Genomic DNA, 12,623 nt, shown 5'->3' with positions numbered 1-12,623 from the left:
GGGAGACTGCATGGGGCTTCTCTTGAGGTGAATGGACTCAGTTAAAACACAGTTTGCGTTTCCCATAAGTGCATAAATGACAGTGTTGCAACTTTGATCTGTCAATCAACCGCTATATAACGTTGACTAGCCCTTGAGAGAAGCTTGTTTCTATTCCTCACAGCGTCCCTGTCCTCTGCTTCTTTGTGGAGCAGAATTAATCGTCCAAGTCCTGCAAAGACTCTCACAGATGTATAAAGTGTATCAAACACATTAGGCATCAACTGAAAATAGACGTTTAAGTGGAAGACATTGTGATTAGATGAGATACAATAAAATATGTCATCAGATTGTACATTTATATGGTTATTATATATCCATGCACAAGTGTGTGTGTCTTGTTTTCCCGCCAGGTGATCACCTACTTCGCCGGACGTGTCTTTGACCCCAACGATGCGGAGAGTGGCCGCGTGGCGTTTGGTGGCGAGTACTTAAAAGGCGACGCGTCGCTGCTGATCAGCGACTTGTCTCTGACGGACTCAGGAGAGTACAGCTGCAAAGTCAAGAATGGCGCGCGGTACCACTGGAGCACCATCACCCTCATAGTGCTGTGTAAGTGGCCGACTCAGCAGCACAGAGAGACCACGCGGAGAGAAAAACTCATCACAAAACTGTGCAACTGCAGGTGTCCCAGACTGCTAAAGTTGCAGCACACTGTGGCGGTGCTCATGATACGCACGATGTCACTTCTTGATTTCTTACTCACTTCCTGTACAGTATTTAGTTGTTTTAAGCAGAGTCATCGCAATGCACACGTGTGCAATAGTTGCAGGGACACGTCACAGGTCAAACTATGCCGCAAGTCGTTGAAACAAAGCTGTTCTTCAACGTCACACTGGGAAGAAAAATGTTTGAAATGTTGATTGAGAGACCCGCCAGTCCAAGAAACACCGATATTCTCATATTTGTTCAGTACTTCCTCCATGACCGCAGCACAGACTCCGTCTGACACCAGACTCCTCTGTTAAATGATGAGATTTTAGACATTGCCTTTGCTAAATGTTGGAGATTAACCTACGTATTCAGGATTTTTAAGTGTTTTTTAACTGATCTACAGTTCGGCATTGTTTGCTTTAGTACCAGATACCAGGTAATAACCAGTAGAGTCATGCTTGTGGAAACGCTAAATGTGTTATTTCACAGGTCTTGTTGAGCAGAATGTATATGTTTTTAAACAAAAATGGACAACAACTACAGTGTGGAAAGACTTTACACCATTGAGTCTTAATACTGAATCTGAAAGAGTAAATTGAGTGCATTGTCTGTGACATTCTCCATTGTTGAGTGGAGCAGATTAATTAGGTTAAATATGCAAGAGTTAAGAGAATATTCCTTATCCAAACTCTTTGGAGTTCCAGGCATATGCTCGCTCTGCGTTTCCTTTATCGAAAGGTCAGGGTGCGCAGAGTTTGCACACAAAACACTTTGAGATTAGTTTTGAATCACTGCCCTAATAAGCTGAGTCGTATTGCTTCAGAAGTTTGCTGGCACCTGACTCTGAAAGTCGAGAAAACACCTCCTTACTTTCCATAAATAAATCCCACAGAGGGTTTTAGAACATACATTTACTGGTTCCTCCTCCTCCTGTCCATGACAGTAAAACTAAATTTGTTTTTCCAATGGATGGATTTGATGATGTTGATAAAATGGAGGAGGATGGATAGAGGGAAATGACTCTCACTGAGATAAGTCTTGTAGAATCATCTCCTGCACTATGCTAATGTATTTTTTTTTGTTCCAACTGTAAAACCTATTCATTTTATCCAGACACATTGTTGCAGGAGCACAAAGAGCATACTCTGACTGAAGTTCAGTCCCTCTGCAGTGGATGTGCTCGGCGTTTATTAGAGATGCTGCAGATATTTACAGTAGCAGTAAACGCTGTGCCGGTCAGGGTACCGTCAGGTCCCCTTTTGTTTTTTTCTGAGCAGTGACGCAGAAGACGAGCCAGTGAAATCACCGTGCTGGCTGAATATTTAAAATGGGAGTACTCTGAATGCATGACAGGTATGCGGAGAAAAGCTACACTGTTCTTTCCAGGAGGGGAGATGAAAGTGTTCCAATTTAAATCCTGTAAAACTGTATGCAGCTGACTTTAAAGAACTTTAGAGAGCTACCATTCAATTGTGCCAGCACATAATGGAATTCCTCTCATTATGTGATAATGCGGCTTAACTTTTCTCTGTGAATCAGTGGTGTTATAACTGTGTAATCCTCAAGGGTTTCAGTCCTGCTTGGTCTGATATCATGTCGTTACTTTGATTATAGCATGTGTAATTTAATATTACATGACAAAATCAATGTGCAGCCAGCACCAAATTTCAATCAATAAAAAGCAAAGGAAAACGAGTAAATAAGGAAACAGCATGAATGATATGAGATGTGTTGTTTTCTGTTTTTTTTTTGTCCTGCAGTGAAGCCATCGAAGCCGCAGTGCTGGATGGAGGGCAAACTGTTGGAGGGCGGCGATGTAAAGATGAGCTGCAAGTCTGCCGATGGCTCCGATCCCATCCACTACAAATGGGAGAGAGTGCTGGACAAGGGCAAGTATGTTGGCAAGCTGCCTCCATTGGCCCTGATAGGTAATTTAACATACACACAAACACACACACACACACACACTGCTCCTGAGATATAAAGTTTAACGTGTAAAATGTTTTCCTTATCAGCGTGTCACCGCGTTGTAGATCTGTCAGCCAGTATTTTGTCACCCTTTATCTTCATCTGTCATCCGGCTCAGGCGGACAGGGATTTCATTTTAAAGAAGTGTGTTACTGTTATCACATTTCAGCTCTTTCAATATGTTTTGTTTCTGCTGACTCAGGCAGTGTGCTGTATAAGCTGCCATGTACTCTGTCTGTTCTATTCGTCCGTCTGCTTCTGCCACCTCTGATTATACTTACACAGATATAGCTTTTCAGTTTGTATCGAAACTGCTTAGTAGTTTCTGCTCATTTTAATTCATTTAATTTAAATTAATTTAAACAAATCTGTAAAACAAAGAGTACATTATTATTTTTTTTCTCTTAGATTTGAAAAACCCAGAATTTGTGACATTGAGGAACTTGACCAAGGACAGCGCTGGAGTTTACAAATGCACGGCCAGCAATGACGTGGGAGAGGAGAGCTGCACGGTGGAGGTTAAGATGCACTGTGAGTGGACGACCTCTGCTGACCGCTGCGCTGCACGTGTGCAAACTCTGCAACATTTTCATTCAAAGGGATTTTCGCTCTCGAAGAGCAAAATGACTGTTACACCCGTTGTTTGATGTCGTAAACACAAATGTTGCAACGCTCATTCCAACAACCTAAAACCTGTATTTCATGTTCTGTTCTGTTCAGATTCAATATTGTCTTTCTCACACAACAATTTGTGTTGTTTTTCCAATATGTGTAATGTCGACTTTTGTGTGTGTGTGTGTGTGTGTGTAGACGTACGAGGAATGGGCGTGGTAGCGGGGGCAGTGGTCGGTGTATCCTTTGGCGTCCTCCTCATTATCCTCATCATCTGGTTGGTGTGTCGCAAGAAGGAGATGAAGAAGTATGAAGAAGAAGAGACGCCAAATGAAATCAGGTGGCTACAGTGTCCATGACAACCACACAGTACAATGTCATACATGTAGTACAGAAAGGAAACGATAATGGTTTGCTGGTTCAATACCGCAATGATACTTTTCTCACTAAATTTCTCCTAAATTATTCTTACGTTATTCATATGACTGGCGAGTATAAACCCACCAAAGTCACACAAAGCAAAATTAATTGCAGAGTTAAAAATACAACGCCAAGCTCCCTTCCCCATGTGTCATGTGGAAGTTTTAATTGATAGAAAATGGCATTGGTGAATAAAAATAACTTCAACTTTCAGGATACAGAAAAGTAACTGTTATTTTCGTTAGTGTCAGCCATGTGTTTAAACTTTAGCTGACAGCATTAATAGCTCTGCCTTACACTGTAAAGATTCTGTAAAACACATATGAAAATGGTATAAAAACATAGGTAATAGGTAATTTAAAGGTCAAAAGCCACTTAAATGACCAGAAACACATAATGGAAGACACACACACACACTACCTGCACTATTTCCCTCTTTTCAGACACACCTGATTCAAATGAATGGCTCGTTATCAGGCGGCTGCAGCGCTGGCTAACGAGCTGAACATTTGAATCAGGTGTGTTGGATCATGGGAAACAGGGCAGCGGGTTCACAAGGACCAGGGTTGAGAAACATAGAATTACAGAGTTAAAAAAAATAAAACAAAACAAAAAACCTTAACATTATAAAGTAAAGTAATAGAATATGTAATACACAAGTTTGTTCTTACCTTTCATACTGCACCACTTGTGCATCTGAATGAATAATACAGACTGGTGGAGATTTCCCGCTATGCATAATTTAGTAGCGACAGAGCAAAAAAGAAAAGAAAAAAAAGCAGGTTGAAAGTGAACACAATCACATTGTCTGCAGCTATGTCATAAAAGAATAACCTGAGATTTTGTAGACGTTATTGTGAATGACCTAAAAACGGTGGTGCCTGGTTTTTAAGTATAAGAAGTGTTTGAAGTGAATTCCACTCTAAAAGAAACCTTTGCTGCTGCTTTTCACAAAACAAACGCTCCTTCAGTCACGTCTGATAATATAGTTTGACAGAGCCTTTTATTCACATTAAGGATGCAGCATACACACAGTATTACATCCTTCCTGTTCACAAAGACTAAACAGAGGCAGAATAATAACAAAAATCACCAAAACATCCATAGTGTTGGCACTAGTTTGTCCAGATGTGTTTTTTTTTAAACTCATTCATCCACGTGTTCATACCAGGGAGGACGCGGAGGCTCCCAAGGCCAAACTGGTGAACCCCAACTCCCTGTCCTCATCCCGCTCTGGGAGCTCTCGCTCAGGCACCTCCTCCACTCAGTCCATGGTGCACAACATGGGGCCCCGAGGCCAACGGGGCTGCGTTCCCGCCGTGGCGGCCCTCAAGGAGGACTGCAAAACCTCCACCTTCCCTCAGTCTCCACCCAGCTACAGTCAAGCAGTTCCCAAGACTCCTGAACCACGTTCTGCTCCCACCACTACCTCCAACTCCAAGCCCAGCCCTCCCCCTAAACTGAGCCCGGCGAACCTGACCCGCATGGGGGCAACACCTGTTATGATCCCTGCCCAAACCAAGGCCTTCCAGACTGTTTAGAAGACTGTTTTAATCCCACAGAAGAAAAGACAAACGTAGCCTCAGGACACTGAAAATACCTGAACCCAAGAGTTAAAAATCCCGTTCTATAATCCAGATACTGTACATTCTCAATATTCACACGGCCACTTTCACCAAATCTCTGCTTTTCCTTTGACATTATAGGAACGAGCTCCTTCCGTTTTTGTCTGCCATCGACACGTCTGAGCAAAACAAGTTCTTATAAAGATAAAGAATTGTTCAAATGTGAAGCAGCAGCAGGAATGATGGAAATAAGGGGAGAAGGAAAAAAGGTGCAGCCGTGTCTTTGACAGTACAATCAAACACCTTTCTATCAACCGCTTCACACCTGTTGCAAATTTGAAAAAAACACCCGCACCCATGAGTGAACTGATGAAAGCAGCCTCACAGGATAACGATGAGATGAATGGCTCTGGCTGATTGTAAAAGACTATGCAGACACTTCATTTATCCATCAGTGTCGCCGGTATTATCACACACTGCATCTCTCATGTGTGGAATCATGCGCGCGTGGATTCATTCAGGACACTTTACCCCATGTGTTTGCATTGTCTTTGCCGCCCATTGTTCTGCAGAAAACACCGAAGCACAGAAGGATTAAATCATCACTCGTGTCGGTGTTTCCCAAACTTCGCGCGTGGACCCACCTTCTAAGCCAACTGTTGTGACGAAATATCGAAATAATATCATTTTGAATTAGTTCATAGAGCATTTCTATGAGGAAACTTCCTTTTATGCATGTTATTTAGACCAAAAAATATGCACATACAGTACATTTTGAGTGAAAGGTTGGGGAAATTATGCAAGTCTTTGGGAATCACTGATTTATGTAATAGTGTCAGCTGACTCCAGTGACCTACGACCCTCATGTGGAGTAGACAATGTATGGATTCATGTTATAGGTGTTCATGTTAGAGACAAAGTCACATTCAGGTTCACTACTCTTCAAACCCATCACACGGGGAATGTTGTCGTCTGAGGTGTTTCAGAAAAGGAATAGAGCAGTTTGCGTTTACTGCCAGGACCAAGAGAGGGGAGGGTCTTTTAAATTTTCTGACTTTTTAATCCAATATAAACATGCGGAGTGTTCATCACATGTGGAGTAGTGCACACTTTTTATTTTTTACATCATTATATCCATAGCCATCTGCCATTAACTATAACCTTAGTGCCATATGTACAGTGAAAGTAGAATTAGAAATATTGTGGTGTGGTTTATGATTTATGATTTCATGATTACAGAAATTAGGTTTTTTAAGACACTCTTAATCTTAATCACACTACGACACGAGATGTGATATAGCTTACAAATACAGTTAGGTTATAATGTTTAACGCAGCCTCTATGGCAACACGTGTCTACCTGTGTTATAAATACTGCCTTTAATTCGACATTCAGTGCAGACTACCTACAGCCCAGAATACACACGTTGCTATTATTCTTTTTCTGCCAACCATGATCGACCACAATCGTTGCATTGCATATCAAATTTTCTAAAGGCAACAGATTCAAATGTGCATTTTGGCAAACTGCTTGAATTAACATATCATTCATAACAAGTTTTCAGAAGTATTTAAGGGGAAATTCTCACCCCTAACGTTCCTCTTAGCCCTTACTAGGTGATTTTTGTGCCTAAACCTACTACCACAGGTTATTCACAGTGTTGCCAGGCCATGAAAATGAAAACTATGACATGTAAAGGAACAAATTTAGCAGATTTGCCACATAAAAATGTTGAAAGGCAACATATTCATGATTGGCAGAATTGTGCATGCCAAAGTTTTACATCTGGCAATCCCGTTGACTACACCTGTTTTCGATTACAGAACTTGTAAGAATCACGTTCCTTTTATTCTGTGTGGGTTAGAATGTTATAACATAATAGAAATAAGTAATATACATACATATATGTACTGTATATATATATATATGTATGTAAACAGTATATTAGGAACACTGTACAATATTATGATGTAGTGTTCCATGTTAACATGATTGACTCATATGACATTTTTCAGCCCTCACGTGTCCAGTGTTGGTGTGTGTGTGCGTGTGTGTGTGTGTGTGTGTGTGTGTGTCCACTGCAGCCTCACATGTTCCTTCTCTGACAGCAGTGGAAACTAACACTGTGGTTTAACCTGTCAACGACCATCATGTCACTGTCAAAGATGCTACGATTCCATTCTTTGCTTATTGTGATGTAAATGAGATGGAATTCCTGCTGCAAAGTCATGGCTGATTGGATACGTGTACGTATACGTTGAATAACCTGTATACAGTACAATAGTCTTGGCAAATGATCGTCCTTTCACGAGGACACAAACACAAGGAGTTCACAAAGATTTAGACAAGAGCACTGTTTGTATCTGACCCTCCGTGAACCAGCCAGCAGACTTTGTTCCGTCCTTGTGCCTCATCACACATTCAGCAGAGGACAAAGCGGATTCCTCTCCATTACTCATTCTTCAGTCACTTTCTGTTCCTTCAACGCCGTTCCTCTCAACCTTGTTCGCCTTTTAACTCTTGTCTTGTGAGTCTTAGCCCAACCTGTTTCATCACCACCTCAGTCGTCTCCCGTGATAGTATACCCGACCGCGGTGCTTTGCATGCTGCTGAGAGGCGGACAGTACGTCCTTTGGTCCAAGGGCAGAGCTTTTCTCATCGTTGCAAAAGTTACTTCTAAAGACGGCGTGACCCGCACTCTTAAGGCCCTGGCATACTTCCACTAACTTTGGCCAGCGCGGTATACTCTCGCGTCAGGGTCCTGTAGTAACTGACTTCACCATCGGTTGGCGGTACAAATCTGGACGCAGGGAATAGGACGCGTTCCTACCAAAGAAGAAGAGAACGATGCTACAGCTCTCTCGGACATGTCTGGTTCGAGCGGCGAGCAATTGAAAGGCCTAACGAGGGTTAGAGGGTTGCCGGGTCGAGGCTTGGCTGACAATCCTTGGCGACGACTTCTTCTGTTGTCTGCTGTATGTTTTTCCTGCTTGGTGATCGGGGCTTAATTAATACTCCACCTACCGGTGGGGGCGGAGGTTCAGTTTGCGCTGGTCATGCGCTCTTTGCGCGTTGCAAAAATCTGGGCTGCACGTGCACGGAACTACACCAGGGCCTTTACCTTGATTTACTTTCAGTGATTACTGCTGTTTGTGTTACACGCATCCACAGTTACAAGTCTAGGAATAAATGTGCTATGTTTGTGTTTTAACGCTGTAATAGGGGATCACACTTGTCACTGTTGTGTTAAAACTGCTAGAACACAATCATGGTGACAGAATAGCTACTACTTTCACATTTATATTGACCCGTACAGTATAAAACATAGTTTTACTGTGATATTTACCCTGTCGCTGGGACGGTTACAGAGATGACTCTGTTTACAGCACAAAATAACTGTATTATAGTATTCAAAACACTGCAGAGAATAACATTCATCCAGTATATATTGTGTTTTATTTTGTGTTGATATTTGTGGAAAAGTGCCCTCACTGGCGTCCTATACCGCTGCGGCTCCTTTATGACAGTGACCAAACACTCTCAAGATGTCTGTTGCCCCCTGAAGGCAGCCCACTTAATCTTTATGATTATAAACAGTTCATATATACAAGAAACCTCTTAAGTGGTAAGGTGATAGTATGACTGAACAAACACAGCTCCCACGACAAAATAAGGACTTTTATCATAATGAAAGTAGCATTAAGTTGTCATACGACCACGTTCAACCACAACATTAAACTTTCAGGTCTGTGCACTGAGCAGCGAAGGGGCCATTTTGACGTCTGGCAATGGTTCACGTCCATAGTTTTGGGGAATCCTGACGGACTCAGAACTGTGGACAAAAGCAAAACACTATCTGCATGACTAGAAAACACTATATGAATGTAAGAAAATATGATTATTATTAGTAGTAGTAGTAGTTGTAGCGACAATATGGACCGACCGACCCTTTAATATAGGAAAAAACACACACTGAAGAACGTCTAAACTGAACTTAGCTTAAGTCAGACACACAATACACACACACCCCCACCGCGTGACAATCTGCCAATCACCAGCTTCACGTCAAAGCAAGGTTGTACTTCTGTTTTTCATCGACTATGATAAACCTGGGAGTAGAAAATGGCGACAGCAACCTTTTGAATTTCCCATAATGCCCATGAGAGAATGTGGCTTTACTGCAGAGCATGATTGTTCCTTTGAATCTTTGTAGCATTAGGGCTCAGCGAGATCCACCAGAAAAAAACACCAAAGTCACAAACCTCTCCATTTTTACCGCAGGTTAGATTAAAGATCTAAATTTTAAATTTAAGAGAAATGTATAGGGTAATAAAACCCCCTCAGTTAAAGGAAAAAGGAATGATGGTTATATGCATGTTACAGATACTAAATGATCTACGGATTTTTGCTCTGCCTCAAAATCTATATTATTATAGAAATGATACTCCTATAGATAAACAATATTGGTACAAAAAAATAAATATACTATTTTCGGTTCTGCATTTAAGTTTCTTATATTGTACACATTCAATACAAAGTACTGTGTGAAATATCGTTATGTCATCATGAAAGTCACATCTATCTTTATGTTTTTCTCTCTGTCACGACTTTGTTTCGCCAGCCACATACTGTATATAAATAGTACACAGTTTGAGTGATTAAAAAAAAAATGTATATTTGTACAGAGACTTTCTTCCCTTTTTCTTTTTAAAATAAAACTTTGAATGGAGACGCACAGAGAGGCCCTGTCTTCTTCACACATCTGGCAAGGAAATGGACGGGAAGACACTTTAAAGGCAATAAACATACAAGCATACAAGGTATAAACCTTGGTAAAAAAAAGTGTATATTTTATTGATTATACTCCTTTATTAGTCCCAGCATGAGGAACAAGGTAGAATCCCTATACACTGGGGTCAGTGGGGGGACTGGAACCTCTCAGGTGAAACACATGGATCATTTTTTTTGCCATAATCATAAAGCAGTGATGGAGACGGTGACGGATGAAGGACACGGACTGTGAAATTGAGAGCGTGAAGACAGAAACGAGTAATTCAAAACGAGCGGCGCGTGAGTCCCGATTGGCCCGGAGGGCGAAGAGATAATTGAGCGAAAATAATGAAGTGTGTGTGTGTGTGTGTGGGGGGAAACATGCAGGAGAGGAAACGTGTGAAACAGAGGAAAAAGTGTTCCTGATCCAAAGTGTCTCAAAGTGTTTTTGAAATAACAAGTAACAAGAATTGTAAGACACAGTGGACAGAGATCTACTGTACATACATGGATACGTTTGACTTAAATGTGTTTTTAATGGGCCAATAATAGTTCTTGGTCACACGGAAACACACACACAAATGGGAGCTTTGCTCATTTTAAGACTCTGTCGTGTTCAGTTTTAAATAATTTAAATAAATACAGTTAAATAAAAAAACTGGTTTACACAATTTGTCGTGTGGTTTAGGTTTTTAGAGCCTTAAATGGAGGCAAAGCCCATCTGACATACTTAAAACATACTTTAAAAATACAAGTATGCCACTTTAAGTGTTAAGAGACTCATGAAGCCTCACAACAGGTTGTGGAATGAGCTTAAAGCCTATTTACTTTGTGTATAATATCTGCATTTATTACACATAAGCTAAAACAAACCCCCCGTTGACTCTGTCCAGCTTGTTGTTAAGTCTCGCTTGCTTGTCTTGCGGCCACACTTTGATCAAATGAATCATATTCATTGGCCATGGAACCCCATTTGTATCAATGTGCAGCCAATGTTGGCCTCTAGTGGTACAGTGAGGGCTGTGGAGCGTGGAAGATGGAGAGGGAGAACCTCGAGTCAGAAGAAAATGTGTTATTTTGTTGCACGTTTTAGTTAATGTTCATCTCTTTTAATGGTGATTTGTTATGTTTTTTCTGTACTAGTGTCTGGGAAGAGCTGCAAACCTTGCAGAGGGATAAACAGAGGGGTGTCTTTTCTATATACATCAAGGCAATTATCAGGGTTATCTGTGGCCATAGCAAAGGATTTCCCTGATTTTACTTTTAGGCCCAGAATGTCCTTATTGAAATGTAAAATACCAATAAAAAGGGAGTGCAGTGTTTCATTTACACATTGTCTTTATCCTGGAAAGGGCTTGTGCCCGAAATGTGCTGAGCAGTCACATCGAGCCGCTGTGCATTTATTCACGGGAAGGCAGCCAAGGTCTCTGGTGGAGATGAACGCAGGTTAATGATTTATGACTATGCAAATGTGTTTACGTCTGCTGTGTGTGTGTGTGTGTGTGTGAGAGAGAGAGAGAGCATGTGTGTACGTGTGTGGTCTTTTACTCCTCTTGGGGGAGCTATGTTTACACATTTTACATCACATGGATTTGTTTTCTCCACAGGAGCAAAACACAAAGTCCTATGACGTAAATATAGTGTGGAGTATCATATTGAAAGGTGAACTGGGGTCGTGTTTAAGTTAAGGTTAAGGGGACAATGGCGCGGTCAGCAATTCCCTGTTGTTGTTAAGGGAGATATAAGGGGTTAGGGTAAGGAACAAGGAACAAAGGGTCGTGATGTAACAGTAGGTTAAATAGAGGTTACATTTATGTTTGGCAAGACTACAATATAAGGTAGCATTTATGTTATTTACTTAAGTAAATAAAAATGCATGGAGAGATGAGACAAAGTCATGTACATAATATAATTACACAAAAAACAGAATATTGAAGCGTAATATATTCTAGTGAAATACAATAATACAAATATAATAATCACATGCACACTGTATAGTATACACATTTGTGTAGGACATTTTCTTTTGTGTTGTATTGTATTTGTCATGGAATTAAAACATTGTTTTAGGTCAAAAAAAAAAACTCAAGACGGTGAGATATAAGAGCCTGTGAGATATAATAGGCTGAAATACAATTATTAACATTTACACAACCAGGTTAATTAAATACTCTAAGTTGTCACCTTTTAATGCACATTTATTTTCCCTTTGAACCTTGGAGAGGCAGTTCTGCCTCTTACCACTAGATGGAAACCTTTTTCAACTCAAATACTACTGTCAGTTGTCGGTGTATTTTTACACTAAGGTTTAGAGGTGTTTGAGTTTAGCCACCGCTCCATCTTGTATGCCTTTGCGTGGTGTAGACTGTCTCGAGAATTAGTGGCCACGAGGGAATTCCCATGATGCCTTTGCTAAATTGGTAATGAGTGAGCTTATATTCTACCAGTAAGTGAAGGATTCAAACTTACGGGAGACTTCTCTGGAGAGCTCACAATTATTGAAATGAATTGTTGCAGTTGTCACTTCCGTTGTGCATTGTATTTTTTTCCATCGAGCATAAATAGTGCTATGTTGCAACATTTGCTCAACCTTTT

At 40.9% G+C, this 12,623-nt stretch overlaps 1 protein-coding gene across 1 annotated transcript in view; it reads left to right on the top strand.

The window, feature by feature from the left end:
- Positions 1 to 7,738, top strand: part of LOC131458766 (CXADR-like membrane protein) — a 49,076-nt gene extending 41,338 nt beyond the window's left edge. Inside the window, exons 3-7 of the mRNA XM_058628010.1 lie at positions 393 to 591; positions 2,454 to 2,621; positions 3,070 to 3,192; positions 3,472 to 3,613; positions 4,865 to 7,738. Of these exons, the coding sequence (XP_058483993.1) occupies positions 393 to 591; positions 2,454 to 2,621; positions 3,070 to 3,192; positions 3,472 to 3,613; positions 4,865 to 5,234 (1,002 nt within the window). The 3' untranslated portion in view covers positions 5,235 to 7,738. The remainder of the gene's footprint in view (positions 1 to 392; positions 592 to 2,453; positions 2,622 to 3,069; positions 3,193 to 3,471; positions 3,614 to 4,864) is intronic.
- Positions 7,739 to 12,623: the final 4,885 nt, after the last annotated feature.

The sequence above is a fragment of the Solea solea genome, chromosome 4, assembly GCF_958295425.1.
Source record: "Solea solea chromosome 4, fSolSol10.1, whole genome shotgun sequence".
In the NCBI taxonomy this organism is placed as follows: domain Eukaryota; kingdom Metazoa; phylum Chordata; class Actinopteri; order Pleuronectiformes; family Soleidae; genus Solea; species Solea solea.
This window is presented reverse-complemented; position numbering and strand designations above follow the sequence as displayed.